Source organism: Carassius gibelio, chromosome A23 (assembly GCF_023724105.1).
Source record: "Carassius gibelio isolate Cgi1373 ecotype wild population from Czech Republic chromosome A23, carGib1.2-hapl.c, whole genome shotgun sequence".
NCBI classification, from domain to species: domain Eukaryota; kingdom Metazoa; phylum Chordata; class Actinopteri; order Cypriniformes; family Cyprinidae; genus Carassius; species Carassius gibelio.
This window is the reverse complement of record NC_068393.1, coordinates 19,255,644-19,278,028: the sequence shown is the minus strand read 5'-3', so window position 1 is coordinate 19,278,028 and position 22,385 is coordinate 19,255,644. Positions and strand designations below refer to the sequence as shown.

At 36.5% G+C, this 22,385-nt stretch overlaps 2 protein-coding genes across 5 annotated transcripts in view; one reads left to right on the top strand and one right to left on the bottom strand.

Annotated features, from left to right (window-relative positions):
- Positions 1 to 22,385, bottom strand: part of LOC127944598 (SLAM family member 5) — a 155,854-nt gene that overhangs the window by 8,103 nt on the left and 125,366 nt on the right. The gene's annotated exons all lie outside the window — the stretch shown is intronic.
- LOC127944604 (uncharacterized) lies at positions 2,789 to 8,152 on the top strand. Its single transcript, XM_052540656.1, has 5 exons — positions 2,789 to 2,978; positions 5,874 to 6,176; positions 6,393 to 6,544; positions 7,033 to 7,088; positions 7,205 to 8,152. Exons 1-5 carry the CDS (start codon positions 2,951 to 2,953, stop codon positions 7,272 to 7,274), a joined length of 609 nt encoding a protein of 202 aa, XP_052396616.1. The 5' UTR covers positions 2,789 to 2,950; the 3' UTR covers positions 7,275 to 8,152.

The window sequence follows — 22,385 nt, the reverse complement described above, 5'->3', positions numbered from 1 at the left end:
TTACAATTATAGAGCTCTATAATTCAATTGTTACTAGTAACAATTATGATTATAGAGCTCTCTAATTGAATTCTTACTAGTAACAATTACAATTATAGAGCTCTCTAATTGAATTTTTACTAGTAACAATTATGATTATAGAGCTCTCTAATTGAATTTTTACTAGTAACAATTATGATTATAGAGCTCTCTAATTGAATTGTTACTAGTAACAATTCCAATTAGAGAGCTCTACAATTCATTTATTACTAGTCATATGTCTCCATTGACTTCCATTCATTTTTAATTATAGAGCTCTGCAATTCAATTGTTACTAGTAACAATTATGATTATAGAGCTCTCTAATTGAATTCTTACTAGTAACAATTGAATTACAGAGCTCTTCAATTGATTTATTACTAGTAAAAATACACATTAAAGATATGTATAATTGCAGAGCTCTATAATTGAATTACAGAGCTCTCTAATTGAATTGTTACTAGTAACAATTGAATTAGAGAGCTCTCTAATCGTAATTGTTACTAGTAACAATTGAATTACAGAGCTCTCTAATCATAATTGTTACTAGTAACAATTCAATTAGAGAGCTCTGTAATTCAATTATAGAGCTCTATAATCAAATTATTACTAGTAAGAATTCAATTGCAGAGCTCTCTAATTGCAATTCTTACTAGTAATAATTTAATTATAGAGCTCTCTAATTCAATTGTTACTAGTAACAATTTGATTATAGAGCTCTATAATTAAATTACAGAGCTCTCTAATTGAATTGTTACTAGTAAGAATTAAGTTACAGAGCTCCATAATTCAGTTCTTACTAGTAACAATTAGAATTAGAGAGCTCTGTAATTGCAATCTTACTAGTAACAATTGCATTACAGAGCTCTGTAATCGGTGACATATCATTATGCAAATCGTGCCTTATGCATATTCAACTGGGGTATATAAACAGGCAGGCGGGAAATTTTGGCGCCCCCAGCTGACATGGACGAAGTACACGGTGAGAGGCAGGGCTGAGCAGTCTGCAATATCTGCGATTTGTAGCCAAAACATTAAATTCAAACACAATACCATTTTAAATCCCCAGGACGTCTCCTAACAAAATAAAAAGAGAAAATGCAGATAACACATTCATAAAAGAAATTATAGACATATTAGTGCTCTTACTGCAAGTTGTCTAAAAACAATCTGGTGCTTCCTACACTCAAAAAAATTTACTTTCACTTTTGCCAATTTACTTTAACAATGTGAACTTAATTTAGTCTAGTTCATTCAACAAAAAAGTGTGTATTGTCAGCTTAAAAATGATTTGTTCAGCCAACATAACTGTTGCATAAAAGTAACAGATTAATAAAACCAATACAGACTTAAATCTCATTGGCTGAGGATTTTGCAGTGTATTATGGGTAATTGTTGTTCTGTCACCCTCTTGCAGAAGTGTAGCACCATTAGATAGGTACCTGAGTAATAACAGATCACAGTTGAGTTAATGAACCTGTTCTAATGTAATTTAGAACAAATCACACAAATAAGTTGTTAGAAATGTAACATTGCATTTCAAACGTGTGTTTGTGGTCTATTTGATGAACCTTAATTAAGTAGAAATGTTGGTGTTGAATTGTATTGGGCGACTGCACTCTAGTTTACTGACTGGGTGTTAAAGTCTTACAAAATCCTTATTGCAGGGGGCGGCGTTTCTGAAGTGGAATCAGTAATTTATCTTTGTCATCAGTAATCACAATTTTCATGTACAATGAACTAAATTATTGTTTGTTGAGATTAGTTAAACAAATTGTGTTGAACCTGGTGACATAATATTTTAAATTAAACCCAACATTTAATTGTTTTTGATGTGGGACACTGAAAGGTCTATGATAAAGGAGAAAATCTATGATAATGATGATAGTAATAATAATGATAATGAAAATCATCTAGTAATTCTCTTGGTTATGGATGAATTGATTGATAATTGAACATCATCAGACAAATAATACAATATGATAGTTTTTATGTTTTTACAGTGGGGATCGAAAGTTTGGGCACCCCTTGCAGAATCTGTGAAAATATGAGTAATTTTCAAAAAATAAGAGAGATCATACTAAATGCATGTTATTTTTTATTTAGTACTGTCCTGAGTAAGATATTGTGCATAAAAGATATTAACATTTAGTCCACAAGACAAAAGAATTGCTGAAATTATTAAAATAACCCCACTCAAAAGTTTGGGAACCCTTGGTTCTTAATACTGTGTTCTGTTACCTGATGATCCTCGACTGTCTTTCTGTTTTGTGATGGTTGTGCATGAGTCCCTTGTTTGTTCTGAACAGTTAAACTGAGCAGCATTCTTCAGAAAAATCTTTAAGCTCCTGCAGATTCTTCAGTTTTCCAGCATCTTTGCATATTTGAACCCTTTCCAGCAGTGACTGTATGATTTTGAGATGCATCTTATCACACTGAGGACATTTGAGGGACTCAAACAAAACTATTTAAAAAGATTCAAACATTCACTGATGCTCCAGAAGGAAACAAGATGCATTAAGCATTGAACACGATGAATATGGCCAAATTTTTCTTATTTTGTTGAAATATAATTGTTTTCCATTTAGTTCTGCCCTTCGTAAGCAAAAGAAGATACTTGTATGTTTCCCGGTACACAAATTAAGTACAATTTACCTTGATCTTCAAATTCCAAAAGTTTTCACCCCCCAGCGTTTTTTTTTCTCTCCTTTTCTGATTTTGCGTTTTTTTTTCTCCACATCCATCCCCCACACTTTTGAAAAGCTTGCTACGCCCCTGAACCTGACAGATTCCATAGATTCCTCAGTTGTTGAGGAAGTTCAGTCCGTGGGGATGGTTAAATGACCGAGTGGCACTCATCAGTTTATGGTAGAATAGTAGATGCACGTTTTCAGCAGAACGCAGACAAGACTAACTTCAGTATTTTCTAGAAATGATATTTTTACTGCTCGTAGTTCAAGGTAAGTGAGTTTGGGGTTAAGTGGGGTTTAAAAAGTTTATATTACTTATCAGTTTGAGTCCGATTGAGACGCAGAAAACATTAGTGAAGGGGATCTTGCAGAATATTCGTGCAAGCACGGCTTTTAATAGTAGGCGTGTTTTTTTGTTTGTTATTGTATCATAGTTTTAGATACGCCGTTATTTGTAAATCCTACTGCTTATGTTAGCTTTTAATATACGGTTCTATCCTGATTAAAGTATTTATATAGTATGCGCATCTGTTTAATGCTCTTATTGCTATGTGAATATAAGTGTATAATTGTAACAGTTCATTGTTGGAGTTGAGATGAATGAGAGAGAGACGCAGTCATGGCCGCGGGAAGTGGGGTGCTGCAGCACCCCCTAGTGACGAGAGGGAGATAAAAAAAATGTAGGCCTATTAAAATATTTTGCACAATTTATAAATTCCTTATGAATATTTTAGAAAATGATTTTGACACACGTAGGCTATTACGTATACATTTTGGATTTTAATTTCATATTTTGAGGCCTAATCAACACAGGTTCGGAAGTTACGTTGTCAACGTCAGGCAGGCAGGTTTGGTCGCCGAGTAACGAGGTTTCCCGCTCGTTCCATGCAGAATACATCCATCTTTATATAATACAGCGCACCTCGACATTTGGACACCTGTAACCAGGGCACCCTGCCTGCATGTAGCTCAGGTAAGAGCATTGTGCTGCCGCGATTGTAACATTTATTTTTTTGGCAACAAGTGTGGGAGCAGCTTTGACTAGCGAAGCAATTGTAAGTAGTACACTATAGTATTTTTGTAAGGTGGTGGGGATGGAGATGGAGAGTATTATTTCGTTCGTGTGTTCTTTGTGTAAGGGTTGTGGAGAACTGTTCAATAAACAAATTGCTTAAATAGTCTGAGATTATTTCCTTGTGGTTTGTGTAAAAAGGTTGGAGATGGAGACAGAAAGCTTTATACTGTGCGTGTGTTTTTTTGCGTAATGGATGTGGAGAACTGTTCAATAAACAAATTGCTTAAATAGTCAGAGATTATTTCCTTGTGGTGTGCGTAAAAAGATTTTGGAGTTAATAGAGTTGCGTGTGACATAAACGTGCAGTGACTCAAGCCAGCTGCCCAAATCGATTGCATTGTTTTAGCATTATTGTGAAGTTTGATTAATATTATATTTTGTTGTTATATTATTTGTTGTATCTAAATAAGTTGCATGTATGTATAGGCTATCTGAAATTGTAATGAAAGTAATTATTTCGTTTTCTTTCGATTATTAAACTATTATTTATGATTCTGCTTCAGATTAATAACGCATTGCGCATATCTGAGAACTGATGTCTATGTGCAGTGGCGATTCTAGGGGGTGGCCTGGCGTCCGAGGAAAAATGTATCTAGCACTAAGTAGCAGCTTAAAGTCGAACTACACTGCACTGGCTACTTTAGTAGCCTGCAAACTAAGTTAAGCATTGAAGGTTAGAATACGGCCGGTGCAGCAGCAGTTCCCCTAGAAATGTCTGTTTCCCTTTACGCAAACATAGTCAAGTCACCTTTATTTATATAGCGCTTTTAACAAAAAGGATTGCGTCAAAGCAACTGAACAAAATTAATTAGGAAAAAAGTGCGTCAATAATGCAAAATGACAGTTAAAGGCAGTTCATCTTTGAATTCAGTGATGTCATCATCTCAGTTCAGTTGCCGAGTACGATCAGAACTAGCGAGCACAAGAAGCGAGACTGCATGTACGGCAAGTCAAATGGTTCAAAATACCGTCCTAAATCCTAAACTTGAAAATAGTTTTAAGAAGAGGGGTTTTACAACTCGAAAATTCCTTTTTTTTCTTCTTTTTTTAAAAATCAGATTTATTACCGATTTCATTGTGATGCTTGAGGCTTTGGCTATTTTGTTTTATACTGTACTTATTCATTTATGCTCATTTATTTTTATTTTTGTATTATATGCCTTGCTGTTGTTGTATTTGTGTATGCACTGAAAGCTTAAAAAAAATTTTGTGTGTGGTGTGTATGCAAAACATACACTAGAATAAGTATACAATGAACCATAAAAGTTGTGTATAAATCAGAACCATATGCACACATGACAACTTTAATTCATAGTGACTCCCCCCCCCCCCCCCACACACCTTTATTCAATAAACTATATATATTAGTTTCTGTCCCCCTCACTTCTGAAAAGATGGCTACGCCCCTGGTTTTTTGTATACTTGATCAAAAGTCCAAGCACAGATGGGTTAACTTGTGATCTTTTACACAGCTCTGGTATTCTGCTGTTTGTAGTCTCTTTTCAGGTGTAAATTCAGCTCAATGTTCTTTTGTATTTTAGGGGCATCTTTCCATTAGCCAGTGTAGTTTTGGTTGGGCCAGATTGCCGTCATTATAATCTTCTGATCTGAGATCCATCTTTATCAAGCTATATATAAAACCGCTTTTCATTCAAGCAAACTGATGTTAACTACACATTCTAGTTAATCAATAACATCATATTCTCGCCCAGCCCTAGTACATTGTTCATAAACTGACTTTTCACACTGTACATTCCTGAACCCTGGGTTAAACTTATTTCCAAATTTGAGATGTGAGTGTCATTGTGTCAGTGTGGTGACAAATCAGTTTCTTACTCAAAATCATGTATCTATTAAGACCCAAAAATGATCCCATTGACTCAAACTACTTTTAGTAGGTACTCTCTTTATTTCTAAGGTGCTTTAGACAATAGATACTATCACAGCAGTTTGACAGAGATTAACAGGAAATCAATTATTGAAATACTTCAGATTCTGCTGTAAAGTAGCTCTGAAAGACAAAAGGTCATTATTTAGCTCAAGTCAGTGCTAATGAAATTAACAGATTTGTTTGTTTATTTGTTTTACAGGGCTGATGTTCATCTTGACTGGTGGTGAGAGGGTCAGCGAGGGAAAGATCTGCTCCAAGAAGATCTTCGAGCGGTCTAAACTGAAAGCGGATGATCATTTGATGGTGGTGAGATGTGGCACAAATGAATTGGTCGCACAGTTCAACTGTATAAACTGGAACTGCAGTGACGACCCAGATACAGAGGGATGGTTCAATCGAACAGGAGATTTGGTCCTGAACCTGCTGAACTGCAGTAGCTTGGATCGGTATAATGCAACCCTCAATCTACAGCCGATTCTACAGAACTTCACTCTTGATGAAGGTGTAGTTTTAGTATTGACTTAATTTTATATTAAGATATATATCATTATCGAAATATAAGATTTTGATCATATCGCCCACCCCTAGCAGATGGTAGCAGTTGATTGGTCAGTTAGGCCTGTCAAGATGGCTGCTTTTTGTTTGTTTTTCCCACTGTCTACATTTATGATAATATAATAGCATAATAATTTAAGTGTCCATTTGTTGTGTGTGACAGAACCAGTATTGTCCTCCACCAAAGCGTCACCACAGACCTCCTCCCCAAAACCTCCTGACTCCTCTGGACACCTGTGGCTGTGGCTGTGTGTTTTACTGATTCTTCCAGTGTTGACTGTGATCGGTTTCCTCTTGTTGAAGAAACACTGGAGGGCAAGTATTGCTTATGTTTATTCTCTTATGGATGGAAATGATCTGGGACTGCATTCACCAACAATTAAATGTTCATTATTCTAGTACTCATATATTTTATTTCTAAGAGTGATTCCCCAAGTGTTAAAAAAACAAATAACTTGGATGAGTTTATGAGTTTTATGAGTTTATTCATAAGTCAGTGTTTGATTATGATGTTCATGTTTGGAGAAAGATGATGAAAGTTAATCCAAGTTTACTGTAAAACTCAAACCAGGAGCAGAATGATTGTCTGTTTATAAACCAGTTTAAGAATAATGTGATGCATCTAAAAATGATAATTAATAAATTATTTGCTTGTTTTGTTGTTTGAAATAATGTTAAAAGGGTCTGGTTTAAATGTACAGTATATGCCTGAAATGTATTAATCAAGCTTTGTCTTCAGCACTTTTATACAGTATCTGATTTGTTTTGCATCTTGTAACTGTGTTTTGTGTGTTGACTGTCAGGATCGTGAAGCATTACCTGATGCTGAAAAAGCTAGAGAAACCCCTGCTGTCTCCAGGTATGAAGCTCCTGAGTTTCTTCGGGTCTTTTATGTGTCACATCAGTTTTTCATAAAACATATTCTACTTTGTCATGTTGGCCCTCACTAAAGTCAGTTTTCTATTTTCTTTACAGCACAGCATCTGCACAAAATAATTGGGGAAAAAATTGCACAGTGTGTAGCTGTCTTCTTCAAGACTTATAGAGAAACCACTGACGATCAGCTCGTGGACATCTGACTTGATTAACTACTGAGTTTGCACTGATGTATTCAGAAAAACATCTGCTGGTCCAGATAGTTCAGTGTTTTTTACTCCATGGTGTCTAATGCTGGCAAATATTTTTACTAAAGGCCTTTATGTCAGTTTGCAAGAAACAATCTCTCCTAAGCAATACTGTAAACTTCAGGGAGCCCACTTATTTGGTACATTTTAATATTTAAATTAACAACAGTGCTCAAACAATGATATTCCGCTGCTGTTTATTTTAAGATCTAATAATCACACTCCAAAAAAAAAAAAGGAAATTTCAACACAAAAAAGTGATTCTCTCATAAAAAATATTTTTTGAAATTGTAAAATTATGTTGCAATAATAAGGTTAGTTCACCCAAAAATGAATATTAGCCCATGAATTATTCCCTCTCAAGGCTTTCTAGGTTTTTATGACTTTCTTCTTTCAGATGAATCCAGTCTGAGTGCATCAGTCCAAAAGAAATCAAAATAAATTTATCAAATAAAGCACATTCATAATAAAAAGTGCCTCCCATGGTTCTGCTTCGCTAAAGTAGGAAAACTTTGCTTCCTTTTGCTTCTGTTAACAAACATTGTTTTTCACGAGACTCTGGCACATGTGCAACGCGGTTACAATGCTTTCGTGGTCAACTGTTAGCGCCAGTCCTAAAAAAAGAAAAAGGGAGATAAGTCTTGCTTTATTTCTGTGTGCATTTTTCTTATTTAAGTGTAATGTGTAATTTATTCAGTGTCTTAGATACATGTGTAGTTGTGATTTCTGTGTTCTTTGGTACTTCTCATCTCACAGCTGTCTAGTAGGTACCATTAATAAAACACTCCACTTTTTGGCTCTTTTTGGCTCATCTCTTCATTCATTTATAATCCAAATACACATTTCTCATACAAACACATGCATAAAAATCAGAATTGGAATAATACTGTTATTATTATTTGTCTTAACTAAACTATTGCAGTTTATAAAGAAACTACTGGGAAAAGTGATGAATAAATAACGACACTAAATTCCTCACATATCCCAAAAAGGTGAATTGATGCATGTTTTTATATGTTAATAATTATCGCTATAATTTGTTGGTATATTTTATGCTGGTATTTATGCTAATAATTTGCTATTTCATTAGCGTAGGGGAGTACTGTTTTATCATATTTGTGTTCCTGTAGCTCAAGTGGTAGAGCATTGCGTTATCACGTTTGGGGGTTCGATTCCCCGGGAACACATGATAGGTAAAAATTGATAGCCTGAATGCACTGTAAGTCGCTTTGGATAAAAGCGTCTGCTAAATGCATAAATTTAATTTAATTTAAATTTAATTCATATTTGTTGAGATAGCATTATAATCAGTTATTCAGATTAATCAAAAAATGATCTACAGTTGAATGAAAAGGCTTTCATCTGATTACTTAAAACTGGCTAACTAATGATGGCTTCTACAGAATTTATTAATCTTAAGTAATGATAATTTCAACATTTAGCCCACTAATTTAGAAATTAACAATTGTATTTTTTACAAACTAACATAAGAAGGAGAAATAAATGCTGTGAAAAGAGGAACAACTTGAAGGGTCAATAGACAGAATGATGAAATAATTATTATTATTTAATTATATTAATATTTTAATATTTAATTATTTATTTCTTTAAAGGTTTGCTCTTTAAACATGGGTTTCCTGAAATAATGAGCTTTTTGTTAACCTCATCATTAACATGTAAAATTAAAATAACTTTAAAATAAAAACATTCAAATTAAAACACTTTTAGATATAAATATTATATTCATTTACCTGCAGGATTTTAGCTCAAATGGGTTCAGCTGACAAGAAAGTTTCATTAGAAATAAAAATCCAAACCTTCAACATATTTCAAACCTTCATGTGAGTTTGCCCCTCTGCAATTCTTCCTTCCTTTCTACTCGCTCCTTTCCACAGTTCCACAGTTGATTTTATCTTCTCTCTTACTCCTACCCTCCCTTTCTTTCCCCTTGTTTTCTCTCCCTCCTCCCATCTGTGTTCTCTCTCTCTCTCTATTCTCTAGTCCTATATCTCTTTACCTCGTGTATACGCGCATGCGCAGATGATACCTGAGTTTAATCGGTGGAAGAACTCTGTAGACCAAGGTTACTGGGTTTAGTTTGTCATTTACTGAATGTTGAGTTGAATTTCACAAAGTCTGCCAATATTATTCCTTATATGTCCAGTATTTGCTGATCACATGCTTACCTCAGCTAACCTGTTGTTTTGGCTTATACTCAACACATGTAATCTATATCCTATTGGTTGAAAGGACTGTACCACCCTTATTGTATCCTATATACACTCAGTGTACGACAGTAAGGATTTGAAGTGAAGGCACTTCAGGAAGACTGAGAAAACTTTTGGTGGTGACGTGAATGGGACCATTCTAACTGTTATTAGTTTAACAAACAGACAGGTAAGAAATAATTCAATTATTTCCTCCCTGTCTATAAGAGAAATAGATGTTGTTCTTGTTTCACTATTTTGACTGAGCCATATTTTGCATTTAATCTCCTCACATATGTGAGAAGAAGAGTGGATATTTTGTGCTGAAAACTTCTATTACCTATTTCTAATATGCGAAATAGCCACTGTTTTGATATATGTTATGTGTTTGTTTTTTTTGGTGGTAATGTTGCATGGGGGTGTCGTTCTTCCACCTGCACACCAGGGGGCTAGGCAGGGCATTACAGTAGTTGTGGAGGCTATATGAGGAAGTCAAAGGTCAACCAGTAATTACAATCATGGAGGGACATATAGTTTTTCAACCATGCATGCGTGCAGGTGTGGATGTTCATGATGGATTTTTGTCATGTTCAGCTATTAGCATCATGTTTGATGTTGCTTTTATACGTATGAGCTCAATTTACATCAGTGATGCAAGCAGCAGTGTTTGTAAGTAATTCTACTCTGCATAAAATAATAGTGTTAATCAAGTCCTGATTTCTTGCACCATTACGCGTTGAGGAGGATTTCAACGCGTAATGGCGTCATCATAAAAAAAACAAAAAACATTTCTCTTTATTCATTCCTTCTTTTTCTAGCTTGTACTTATTTGAACAATGTCTAAAATTTGGTATTACAGGCCCTTTCTTGTTTCTGTTTGCCTCTTTAAGAAGAACCGCTTTACGTATCCCCCAAAAGTCTCTTTTTTATATTTTGTTAATAACTTCCATGAAGTCTTGTACAACGAACACTGTTTATAATACAGACTTTTCATTCGCATCAGTATTTTGGAAATAAAACAAGCTTTCATTCAACATCACATATCAGACATTTTTCATATGTGTTAAAAACCTTATCTACTAGAAAAGGATTATAAATCAATGATAAAACTCCATCGATTACATAAAACACATTGAGCATCAAAAAGGCACAAAACACATTATTTGTGAATGTATTGTTCAAATAGCAAGGAAAATAAATTATTGTCTTTTAGAAATCCCAAGTTAGAGTTTTCTTTGTCTGTAAAAACAAGACATGCATTTTCTTGGAATGTCTGCAGGAGGAGGGGGAAAAGTGGGGGGACAGTTGTGCGGCCCTCATTTGGGAGTCACACTCAGGGTCTTCACGGTCATAAGTGACCGGACACCTAAAATGTAACTTTTTTGCCCCCCAGTAAAATCAGTGGAATATATTTTTATTCAATAATATTTTTTCTTTTTTCTTTTGTATTTTGAGAAAATTTTAAGGTATTAATTCATATTTATGCAATAATTATGAACAATTTTTCTCATAGAAAATAGTACATAATTTTTTTTTTCTAATTTTTCTAAATTATTTTCGAATTAATGTTGTATTTCAGATTAAACCAGAGACTAGGCCTTTCAAATACATTTTTTTGAAGATTTTTTAGCGCCACCTGGTGAGAGCAAAGAAAGAAAAACATGTAAGTGCATGGTGCAACCACTTATTACCAGTATAGGAATCTATAGAGAGGCTTGTGAATTCCCTTATTGTTTTTAGACATAATTGCTTACTCATATTAAGTAGTGGACTTGAATATATATTAATACATTCTAAAGAGTACTTTTTGTATATTTTTTTATATTTCTTCTGTTATAAATAATGATTTCATGCATTATTTGCATTAAAGTTTTTGCATTATGATTGCAATCAAACCTGAACATATTGTTCAGTGGCACAGAGCTCCTGCAAAAAAATAAAAAATAAGAATCCTCAGAATGGTGCAAAGGACCAAGTCTGAGTTTCTAAGTGCACTGACAAACCCAAGAGGCAGCGCTTGCTTCTCATCGCTGTTTTACAGACAGCAGGTCATAGGTGTGTGCGTGTGTGCGCGCGTGTGTGTGTATGTGATTATTTAGAGTGTCATACCTTCACTGCTGTTAGATTTTCTCTGCATTATGACTGAATTATTGAATGGATTTCACATTCTCAAAACTTTGCTCTGTGTTACAGACACAGTAGTTCATAGGTGTCTATGTGTAAGTATGTGTGTGTGTGTGTGTTTGTGTGTGTGTGCATCTGTGTGTGATTGGATGTGTCAATATCACACTCTTGATGTTTTATAGTGTTATCCCTTCACTGCTGTGCACTTTTTTTTCAGTTTTGTGATCGATTTGTAGATTGTGTACACAAATATTCTCTGAATTGTTGTATTTTTGTCTATTTCCCATTCATTTCCTATGGACGGTCATTTTTGACCGAAGACCATGAGTGTTACTATTTTTTTTACGCCCACTTAGACTGTTCGAATCATGCCCTCAATTTTTTTGTATGTTCACACCCCAAATGCCATGAAAGTCACCGCATTTCATATCATTCCGATGAAGCTGTGATTTTTAACATTTCAAAACGTAAAATATTCCGGTCAGAAATGACCGAAGACCGCACAAGGGTTAAGAAAGTCACGCTGGGGGCGATCCTGTGAGTTGTCAAGCCGGGGGAACATCAGTGTAAATCTGTCTGTTTGTGTTTATCAGCTTTTTAATTTATGTGTTAAATGGTCATGGGAGCCAGGACCATCTGTTGCTGGAATATTTCCAGACAAGAAGTTCTTTGATCTGTTTCAACCAAACTAACATTATTAGACAATCCCCCCACCCCCCACCCACACATTTTTGGGGGGAGAACTAGGAAATCTGAGGGTTGCTCAGGAGGAGTGGGCACTTGAGGCGTTTATGAGGTGCAGGCAATGGAAGGCGCTCTTGCAGGTGCTTTTCAGGAGTCAGCTCTGGGAGGCACTCTGGAGACGAAGGAGGGCTGGACGGGACCAGCGGAGACAAAGGAAACTCAGGAGACGTAATGCCATAATTGGCACATTACTGGTCACATTTCTGGGTTGAGGACTATCGTGGATCCCAGGAGAATATGGGGATGCCTCGATAATGACAGGTGGTCAGAGCCATTGGTGAGGTGTGTGGGGTTTCTTGCACCATTACGCGTTGAGGAGGACTTCAAATTCCCTCAAGTGTTTTTATTTTATTTTATTTTTATTTAAAACATTTTGTGGTACGATCGCCACTACAATAAGTTGAAAAACTGCGCTTCATTGGATGCTGGAGGGCAGAAGAAATGAAAGTGGGCTAAAGCAACGCTGGAGAATAACGGTAGGATTGTTTTGGAATTTGGAATTAAGGATAAAAAACTGTTTAGACTAAGAAAGGAAGTTGAGCAATGGATGCTTTCAAAAACCAATGTGTCCGAGGTACAGATTACATATGATAGCTTTTTAAAATTGAGTGTGGAAACGACAGAGTTGCATGAATCATTGAAATCTTTGTTACCAAAGGAGGAAATGTCAAAACAAAATAAATGGTTTGAAATCGAAATCATAGGTCTTTAAGGTCATCAACATCCTCTGCATATCTTAAAGCAGAGGCTGAAAGAGCCGCTCTTCTTGCTAGGGCTACCCTAAAAGAAAAGCACTGGAGGTACAGGAGGAACAAATTAGACAAAAGAAGGAGGTGTTTGAACTGCAAAGTCAAATTGCTGCTCACACAGCGAAGGTTAGGGTGCTTAAGTACAGAGGTTCTGATGTGCAAAGCTCCAGTTCACATTCTGATGGAATGAATTCATATCTGAAAAGGTCAGAGTACAAATCCTCTCTTAGATCCTCTGCTATGGAATTTGTTCCACAAAGTTCAAGCCATCATTTCAATCATTCACCAAAAGGAGGCAGCAGGGCAAATGCTCCTTAGACAGCGTTAAGACTCCACCTTTTGTTCTGCTGCTATTTTTATGACTGTGATCGTTTTGTATTTGATTATTGCTTTGTTTCTGTTTTTGACTCTCATGCTGGTGTTTTGTGTGAATGGTGGTTAGTCTGAGCCGTCATTTAAAGCGCGATGTACCGTTAACGGTGCCTGCTTAGCTCCACCGGTTGTTATATTGCCACCAGCAGTGTTGTTCTTTGTAAACTTGTTTTTTATGTATTTCATTTGATTTAATTTGAAGCCTGCTGTTTTCACTAGTGTTGTTTGCTTTATTTCTTCTTTCTGGTTTTGTTCTTCTCTGTAACCTCTTGCTGCTCCGTGGCATGTCTAGGCTCATGAGCTTTTGGCATGAACTTAGTTGAGTATTTACATCTCTCTGTCTGACCCCTGTGGCCAGAAAATTGTCCATTGTTGTTCCCCCTCTTGGTTTGAACTTGTTCTAATGCAAGTTGTTGGATTGAATGTGAGTTGAACTAATTGTGTTTTTTTTTACTTTCTCTTTTTTTTCAGGAGCTGAAGGCCCCCAGTGAGGGAAGTGGTGTTTCTGTGGTGGTGGTGTTTCTCTCACAGAGTGTTTTTGCCATTGATGTCTGTGTCTCCCTCACTTAGAGTGTGTGTGGTGTGAGCGTTTGTGCGGGGCATATTTGGGTGAGTGGTGTGTCTTAGGATACTCACTGTTCAGATAGCTGCCCTACTGGTAAGCCTCAGATGGAAAGTTTCTTGTTTTTCTTTATTTCTTTTCTTTGTTTGGTCAACAGTTTTTTACATTTTAACTAATTATTGTGAAATAAAAGCATTTTTGTATTTATATCCACATCTCTTGTGTTCAGTGGTAGCGAACCTGAATATTAAAGTTGTTGTTCTACACGTCTCTGGGAATGAGCGCTCAGTGTGTGCTCTACTACACACACACACACACACACACACACTGCAGTACGTGTGGTGATTTCAGCTCTTCACTATAATGACACATGATGTAGGCTACACATGTACACGCCAGCGCGCTATGAGAGTAGTGAGGATTTCACCATTTCATCTGATAAAACTATCGTCATTCATTCATATCATATACTCAGACAGAAACCGCAATGTCTGAGATAAAAATCTCTGTAAAAAATAAAAAATAAAATCTCTGTATAGCTTTAAACAGAGAAATGTAAACATACTTCAAGTAGGCCTAATAGCTAATAATAATAGTTTATAAAAAAAAAACACAGAAACTCTGTCTACAACCCACCAAAATAAAAGTTCAGTCTAACTCAAAGAAATGATGTAAGAAATCGCACAGTAAATTATATTTACATTTACACTTATTCATTTAGCTGACGCAAAAGCGACTTACAATTGCTATATTTGTCAGAGGTTGCACGCCTCTGGAGCAACTAGAGGTTAAGTGTCTTGCTCAGGGACACATTGGTGTCAACCAGTGGATTCGAACCCAGGTCCCTCCGACCAATGGCATGCGTCTTATCCACTGCGCCATCACCACCAAAATATTTAAATAAATATCTACTAAAACATTATTTTTAAAGGAATATCACACAATTTTCATAGATGTTTTAATTTAAGCTTGCCAAAACAATAACACCATATTTTTCAAAAACAATTTCTAAAAGTACATTTGTATTTGGCCTATAATGTTTATTTATTTATTATTATTGTCAGCTAATAAAACCTATGCTTCATAGACCATATTCATATAACATCTAAGGCTAAATGTAGCTCTTGACTGGTTGAGTTAGATCAGTGGTTCCCAAACTTTGAACAGGCATGTACCCCCTGAGACATTCTAGATCTTCCGGAGTACCCCCAACACCACCAATTGTTAACAACAAGTTTTTTAATTTTTTATTGATATTTATTTTTATCAATTTTGTCGAGAATAGTGAATAGAATCATAAACAAATTATACAAATCTCATCAAAAGTCAACATATGATACAAATGTGCTGAATATAATGATTTTAAAAAAATATGCACCCAATCTCACACACAATAGGCCTACAACACATGTCCAACATCTCATTTAAGTTATTGTTAACTTTTCACATACTGATAAGTATTGCTTTTCACATTTGATAACATTCTATATTTTCTTAACTTTTCTGCTGTAAAATAATAATAAAAATGAGAACACATTAACAATAGTAAACTAAATAGTAAACAGTAAATTAAATTGTAGTAAACCACACAGAATAGGCCTACCACCTCTCCATCCACATCACCAGTTTAATGTGAGGGATGTGCCTGGATGTTCTTACACAATGCAGCGATGTTAGGCCGAATTGGGGACAGTTTCAGTCTTAGGTCGTTTTCCACAAACAGTCTGTACCTATACTTGGTCTTAAGGCAGACCAAAGCTGAGAATCCAGTCTCGCATAAATATGTTGTAGCAAAAGGCATCAACGTCTTAATCGCTCGGTTTGCCAGGTCCGGATACTCTGCCCGCAAACTAATCCAGAAGTCTGTCAGTGTCTTCTGACCGAACTCGATTCTGACCGACCCGTTCGTGGATATTTCAATGAGGCTCTCTCTCTCCAGCATAGGAAGCTGGCATGTGCTGGGTGACGAAAAAGGATTACGAATCCATGTGTCGTGGTCTTCTGTTTCGGGGAAGTATTTGCGTAATTGCGCTGCCAAGTCGCCAAGGTGTTTCCGTATGTCACATCTGACAATGTCGGCAAGCCGTAGCTCGTTTTCACACAGGAAATCCTGCAGTGATGGGAATGCGCCAATGTCGTTGTCTTTGACACAGTCAGACCAGAAGTTCAGCTTTTTAATCGTGGCCTCTACCTTGTCTCGCACATTGAATATTGTCACAGAGCGACCTTGCAGCCCGAGATTGAGCTCATTTAGACGGCCAAAGATATCTCCCAAATAGGCCAGTCTTGTGAGCCACTCATCATCATGCAACCTATCTGACAAGCGAAAAGGATTGTCGATGAAAAACAGTTTCAGCTCGTCTTTCAGTTCAAAAAAGCGTGCCAAAACTTTCCCTCTGGATAACCATCGCACTTCAGTGTGGAGCAAAAGCGTCAAATGGTCACTGCCCATCTCACTGCATAAGGTGGAAAAAATGCGCGAGTTTAGGGGTCTTGATTTGACGAAGTTAACCATCTTTACTGTGTCGTCCAACACCTGTGCCAGGCTGTCTGACATTCCTTTGGCGGCAAGCGCTTCCCTATGTATGCTACAGTGGACCCAAGTGGCATCTGGAGCCACTGCTTGTACACGGGTGACCACTCCGCTGTGCCTCCCCGTCATTGCTTTGGCACCATCTGTGCATATTCCAACACATTTAGTCCAGGTTATTCCGTGTGATCGTATGAAACTGTCTATGAGTCCAAAAATGTCCTGCCCCGTTGTCCTCGTCGGTAACGATTTGCAAAAGAGGATGTCCTCATGGATTGACCCTCCATATATGTACCTGACGTACACCAACAACTGAGCCAGGCCTGCTACATCTGTTGACTCATCTAGCTGTAATGCATAGAATTCACTGGCTTGTATGCGACATAGTAACTGTCTCAAAACGTCTGCTGACATGTCACTGATCCGTCGGGACACGGTATTGTCCGATGAAGGCATTTTCTGCAAAGTATGTTTAGCCTTTTCCCCCAACATTTTCTCAGCCATGTCCATGGCAGCAGGGACAATCAGCTCCTCCACAATATTATGAGGCTTGCCTGCCTTAGCCACTCTGTAACTGACCATGTAAGACGCTTCTACTCCTGCCTTATTTACAGCATCTGGCGCGATCAGACATTTCTTGTTGTTAGAAAGCAGTCTCAATTGTCGCACAAAAAACTCCCGTGGCTTATTTTTCAAATTGCCATGTTTCGTTTCTAAATGTCTTTTTAAGAGTGAAGGCTTCAACGAGTTATTAGACAGGACCTGCGCACATATGACACACTGTGGCTGAGGGAAATTTGAATTGCCTGTGTATGTAAAGCCCAGAGTTATATAATCTTCGTTATATCTTCTTATCTTTGAGTGTGCCTCCCTACCATCGCCTTGTTGTCTTGATGGAAGAGTCTGTGTCTCCCCGTCTCCATCACTGTCCATGTTAATGGTTTGGCTAGCATCAGGCCTTTCGTCAGAGTTAGGATTAGCAATGATAGTGTCTTGACCTGAAAAGCTTGTCCCGACAGCAGGTGACTCCTGTGAAGTTTCTGTTGTCGTTCTGGGTATGGCCTGAACCCGTTTCAACCATTTATCCATCGATTGAAATTGTTTTTTTGTTTTGTCAAATAGACGTAACTGGGATGATTTCTGACAGGATTTTTTTTTTTATTTGCGCGCCGCGCGACAAATAATATTTGTCGTCATAGCAACGTTTATTATGATGCCTTAGTGAGTTGCTACAGGTAACGTTACACATCCAGACTGAGAGTGCATTGGCTGAAATGTCTGTATGTATTTTAATTATTGTATTTGCTTTTTTCTTACTGTTTGTTGTTTGTTTGTTTTGATTGTTTTTATCTGTCCTGTTTGGCAAATAAACTTAATTGAATATGACGCAGAGCTGTAATCAGTAATCTGTAATCAAAATGAAAACGAAATCGCGACACTCGGGGAGAAAAATGCGTTCATCAGAAAATGCGTTTAATATATTGAAACGTCTGTTTATATACCATACTCACTTAATAAAGCAGCGTTTTATATTTAATATGAGAAGAGGTAACACTTGCGTTATGGTCCGGATTTGACACAAAAAATCTTTAACTTTTAGGTGGTAAAATATGTTTTAGTAGTAATTCTATGAATTACACTGGCAAACCTAAAGTAATATACCCACCGGATGAAGAAGGGTTGGCTCTCCGCAGAACATAATATATTCATTTTATTTTATTTTTCGTGTTCGCAGTTATGAGGAACAAACAATGCTACGGACGTGAGCACACTGAAAGAGGCACTACACAACTGCTTTAAAACTTTCACAGAGATCTCACACATAAAACACCAAATATTAAAAATTGGAATATCAAGCAAAATAATATTCGATGATTGAACTAAAAAATCGTAGCTCTCACCGGTAATCAATACGCTCCTACATTAAATTTCTCTGTAGCCTATATGCTACTTTAGCCTACTGTGCGTTGTAGCCCAGTCTTTAAAAAAACGATTTAATTTCATATTCATGTTTAAATAAAATTATATATATTTATTTTATTTTATGTTTATTATATGAAAGGTGAAAAGCATGATAATCCCGAAAATATCGAAAGACAAATGGAGTGGGCAGACATGATTTTGACCACTTCATTGAGTTTGTTTTTGTAGAAAACCTTTCTTTAAAGTGAATTTCGTTTTGTATTAATTTTGTCTTAACAAATAACAAGAAAATATAGCAGGCAATAAATCAGGACACAGAGTCGCCAGCGCGTGAACTGGAGATCGTCTCTTGAACCGAAACTCAGCGTATAAGCTACTTGCCATACAGACCTGAGAGATATACATAAAGAAAGCATGAAATGTGTACTTAAACATGTTTAACAAAAGAATTCAAAACGAAAGAAAACAGACTGCTCTCTGCTTAGGCTAATCATATTTATCTCTGGCGTGCTCACTGCTGCGAAGATCGCGAGTCAGCATAGTCAACTTCATCTTTTACACAGAAAACACTTGTCTATTAATAAACAATTGAAATGTCTCCTTGATATATTTGACATATTAATAATCTATCATTACTTTTCCCAGTTCTTTGTGGCAGCTTATGCGTTATTGGCAGCGCCACCCTTATGAACGCGTCCCCACCGCTCAATAGTTAATATTCTTTGGTGTTCAGTTTATACAGGTTTTCTAATTGTTATTTAATATATAAATATAATTATTATTATTTTTTTATTATTATCAAAATCTTTTTTTTTTCTCGACACCTCTTTAACTTGGCACGAAATTCTGTCAGTGAAGTCCCGCATACTATTTGTTTAAATCAATAGCTACGTAATCACCATTACAAAAATTGTACTTTTTTTTACATTTTGAATCTTGAAAATATATATATATATATATGGCTAGTCCGACCTGCCAATCCTTTTTGTTACGGCAAACCAAAATATTTTTAAGGATCGCCTAAGAAGTTACCACCGTGGGACAGAGAAAACGTTTGAAAAGGCATGACTTAGATATTCTTTCTCGTACCCCCTGAAATCAGTCCACGTACCCCTCGGGGTACGCGTACCCCAGTTTGACAACCGTGGAGTTAGATGATGATTAACACTAAACTGTAGAAAATCAGTTGAGTCTCCCCAGCTGGAAATGTCATTGGCTGTTAAAGTCTTTTGTTTCTTATAATAAATTGACATGTTGATAACACTTAATCTTTCATAATGCTCTCAATTACATGTCGATGCATACTGTATGCATTAGTGAGTGTGGTGGTGCTTATGGGGTAACGCTCTGGGACAGGTGAGAATCAGGTGGGGGGATCACAGTATACTCCCTACAAAAAATTTTTTTTTTTTAATGTGACACTGGTGTAAATGGTCCAAATCCTGCTGAATATAAAGCTGCCTTGTTGTTATTTTTTTTATATATATTTCTTATTTTCTATACAGTCAGTCAAAAACAGTATGCGTCCCCTCTCTTACACATCTGACACTAATCACCTGTGTCTTAATGCCTTTCCTGTGATAATGCACCTTACTCACACTTCTATCTCCTATTAAGTCGGATCACATTGTATGGTCACTTATTCCTTATATGTTTCAAATGCAAGACATTGATTGCATGAAATTAAGTTTGTAAATGGCAGCCTGTGCCCTTTTGTAGCGTGTACATATTTATCATCAAACTGTGGTGACTGTGACTAAATTCAGTGTATATATACGTCTGCCATATGTTGCCACCCCTCAAAAATTCCTGCTCCCTGCACCCCACCAATATTTTTCTAGATCTGCCCCTGATCTCAGGAAACACGAGACAGGAATTGAACGCTGTACTTGGAGTAAACACTGAATTCGGGCGTGTCTTGATAACTCACGACTCTGGATTGCTTCTCCGAAGGCACAGGCAACATTTTTCAGTCTTTGTGCTTCCTGCGTTTGGAAACCTTCGCTGTCTCAAGTAAGTAAAACAAATAAATACCATCTGAGATATTGGATCTGTGTTAGCTACTTTAGCATACGGGATAAAAATGAATCGATAATAAAAATATAATCTAGGTTAATAATACAAATAAGACCTAGATTAAAAAAAAAAAAAAAAAAATAGATTGGCATTGTTAACAATCTGTTATTTAAAAGGATAAAAGCTTGAGAATTAACGCATTTCTGATAGCTATGGATCAAGGGTGATGTTGGTAAAACAGAAGGCGTATGTCAGTGAAAAATGGAAGAAAATTTTTTTTTTATTATCGTTTGGACAGACTTTTTTTGTGCCTTAAGGACTCCTGAGTAACTATTTTATTCATTTATTTCAAAAGGGTTTAGAAACAGTATACAATATAGAAACAAGCACACGTCGACAGAATTATCAGTCTGATTAGTCATGAGACTGGACACAGAAAATAACCAGCAAAGCCTGATAAACAGTAGCCTAGCCTACTATTAAGACAGAAGTCGGTTGAAAAATTTAAACAATTTCGCAATAAAGGCATTTCCTTCCTCAAGAGTCGCATGAAGCCCAGCCTGCCATCGGAAAAATACTGGCGTAGGCGTAGACAAGACTGGGGAAATATCAAGGGAGCAGGGGGCGTAATAAAAAAAGAATAATTGTGACCCTGTCTCACGACTGTTTTAAAACAGGTCTGGCTGCAGATGCAGACTCTAATGAGAAAGAGAGGAGAGAATTGAGTAACACCCAGAAAAGTGAAGAAGTGTTGTCAGTTGAGCTCAGACACTCAAGTGTTACCAGGTCCGTGGTTTCCCCATGGAATTAGTCTACTTTAACATTGTTGTCGCGGGCTATTTTTCCTGTCTGTGGGTTGATCCCAATAACGTGATATTTAGCCCCTGAAATGCACATTTTACTGGGGGAACTCTCAGGGCAAATATATAGGCATAGGCATAGGTATAGGCAAATGCTAAGGGACGCCATGTCCATAGTGACGCCAGAATGAGTGAACGAGTGAATTATTATTATTTTAATTTTTTTTACATATTTTTTTTTATAATAGGCTACTATTTAAAAAAACATTAATTCGAAATACTACCAAATAAAGCAAAAAAAATAAAAAAATAATAATAAGTCCGGCTCTTCAATCTTCCCTCGCCCATCGAGTGCTTGAAGTGCGTCAGAAACAGAGCGCGCGCACGATCAGTTGTTGGTAATTTGTCGTGTAGCGTGCCCGACGCCGCATCCAATGTAGACAGCACTGCTTTGGTTAACACACAGCTCGTAGAAACGGGCCTGGCAGCTCGCGACAGTTCTAGACACGGTGAAAGTTTCCTGATTGTGACGGAAGGCCGAATTTACATGACACATTATAAATGAGCATAGTCTGCGATAGATACAGTGCCAAAAAGAAGAGAAGAGGATAAAGACATAGGTAAAGAGATGTAGTGAAAGAACAATTTATTGATTTATTAATTTCATGGCAGTTATTTTTACCTTAAACTTAATGTTAGCAGTTGTTCTGAGTTCTGAGTCCCCAGACTGTGATTTTGTACAATCATGCCAGTTTTAAGACGCATTTTTTATTATCACTTTTTTAACAATGTTTTACTCTACAGTTGTGCAGTTTTGGGGGGATACAGTACAGGCCAAAAGTTTGGAAACATTACTATTTTTAATGTTTTTGAAAGAAGTTTCTTCTGCTCATCAAGCCTGCATTTATTTGATCAAAAATACAGAAAAAAATTTAATATTGTGATATATTATTACAATTTAAAATAATTTGTTTTCAATGTATTATACTTTAAATTATAATTTAT

Bases quoted from the DNA above. Each gene is read 5' to 3' on its own strand.
- LOC127944604 (XM_052540656.1), top strand. From the start codon at position 2,951: ATGATATTTTTACTGCTCGTAGTTCAAG. The intron at 6,177-6,392 runs GTGTAGTTTTAG...TGTGTGTGACAG, and splicing joins GAACTTCACTCTTGATGAAG to AACCAGTATTGTCCTCCACC. The intron at 7,089-7,204 runs GTATGAAGCTCC...TTTTCTTTACAG, and splicing joins GAAACCCCTGCTGTCTCCAG to CACAGCATCTGCACAAAATA.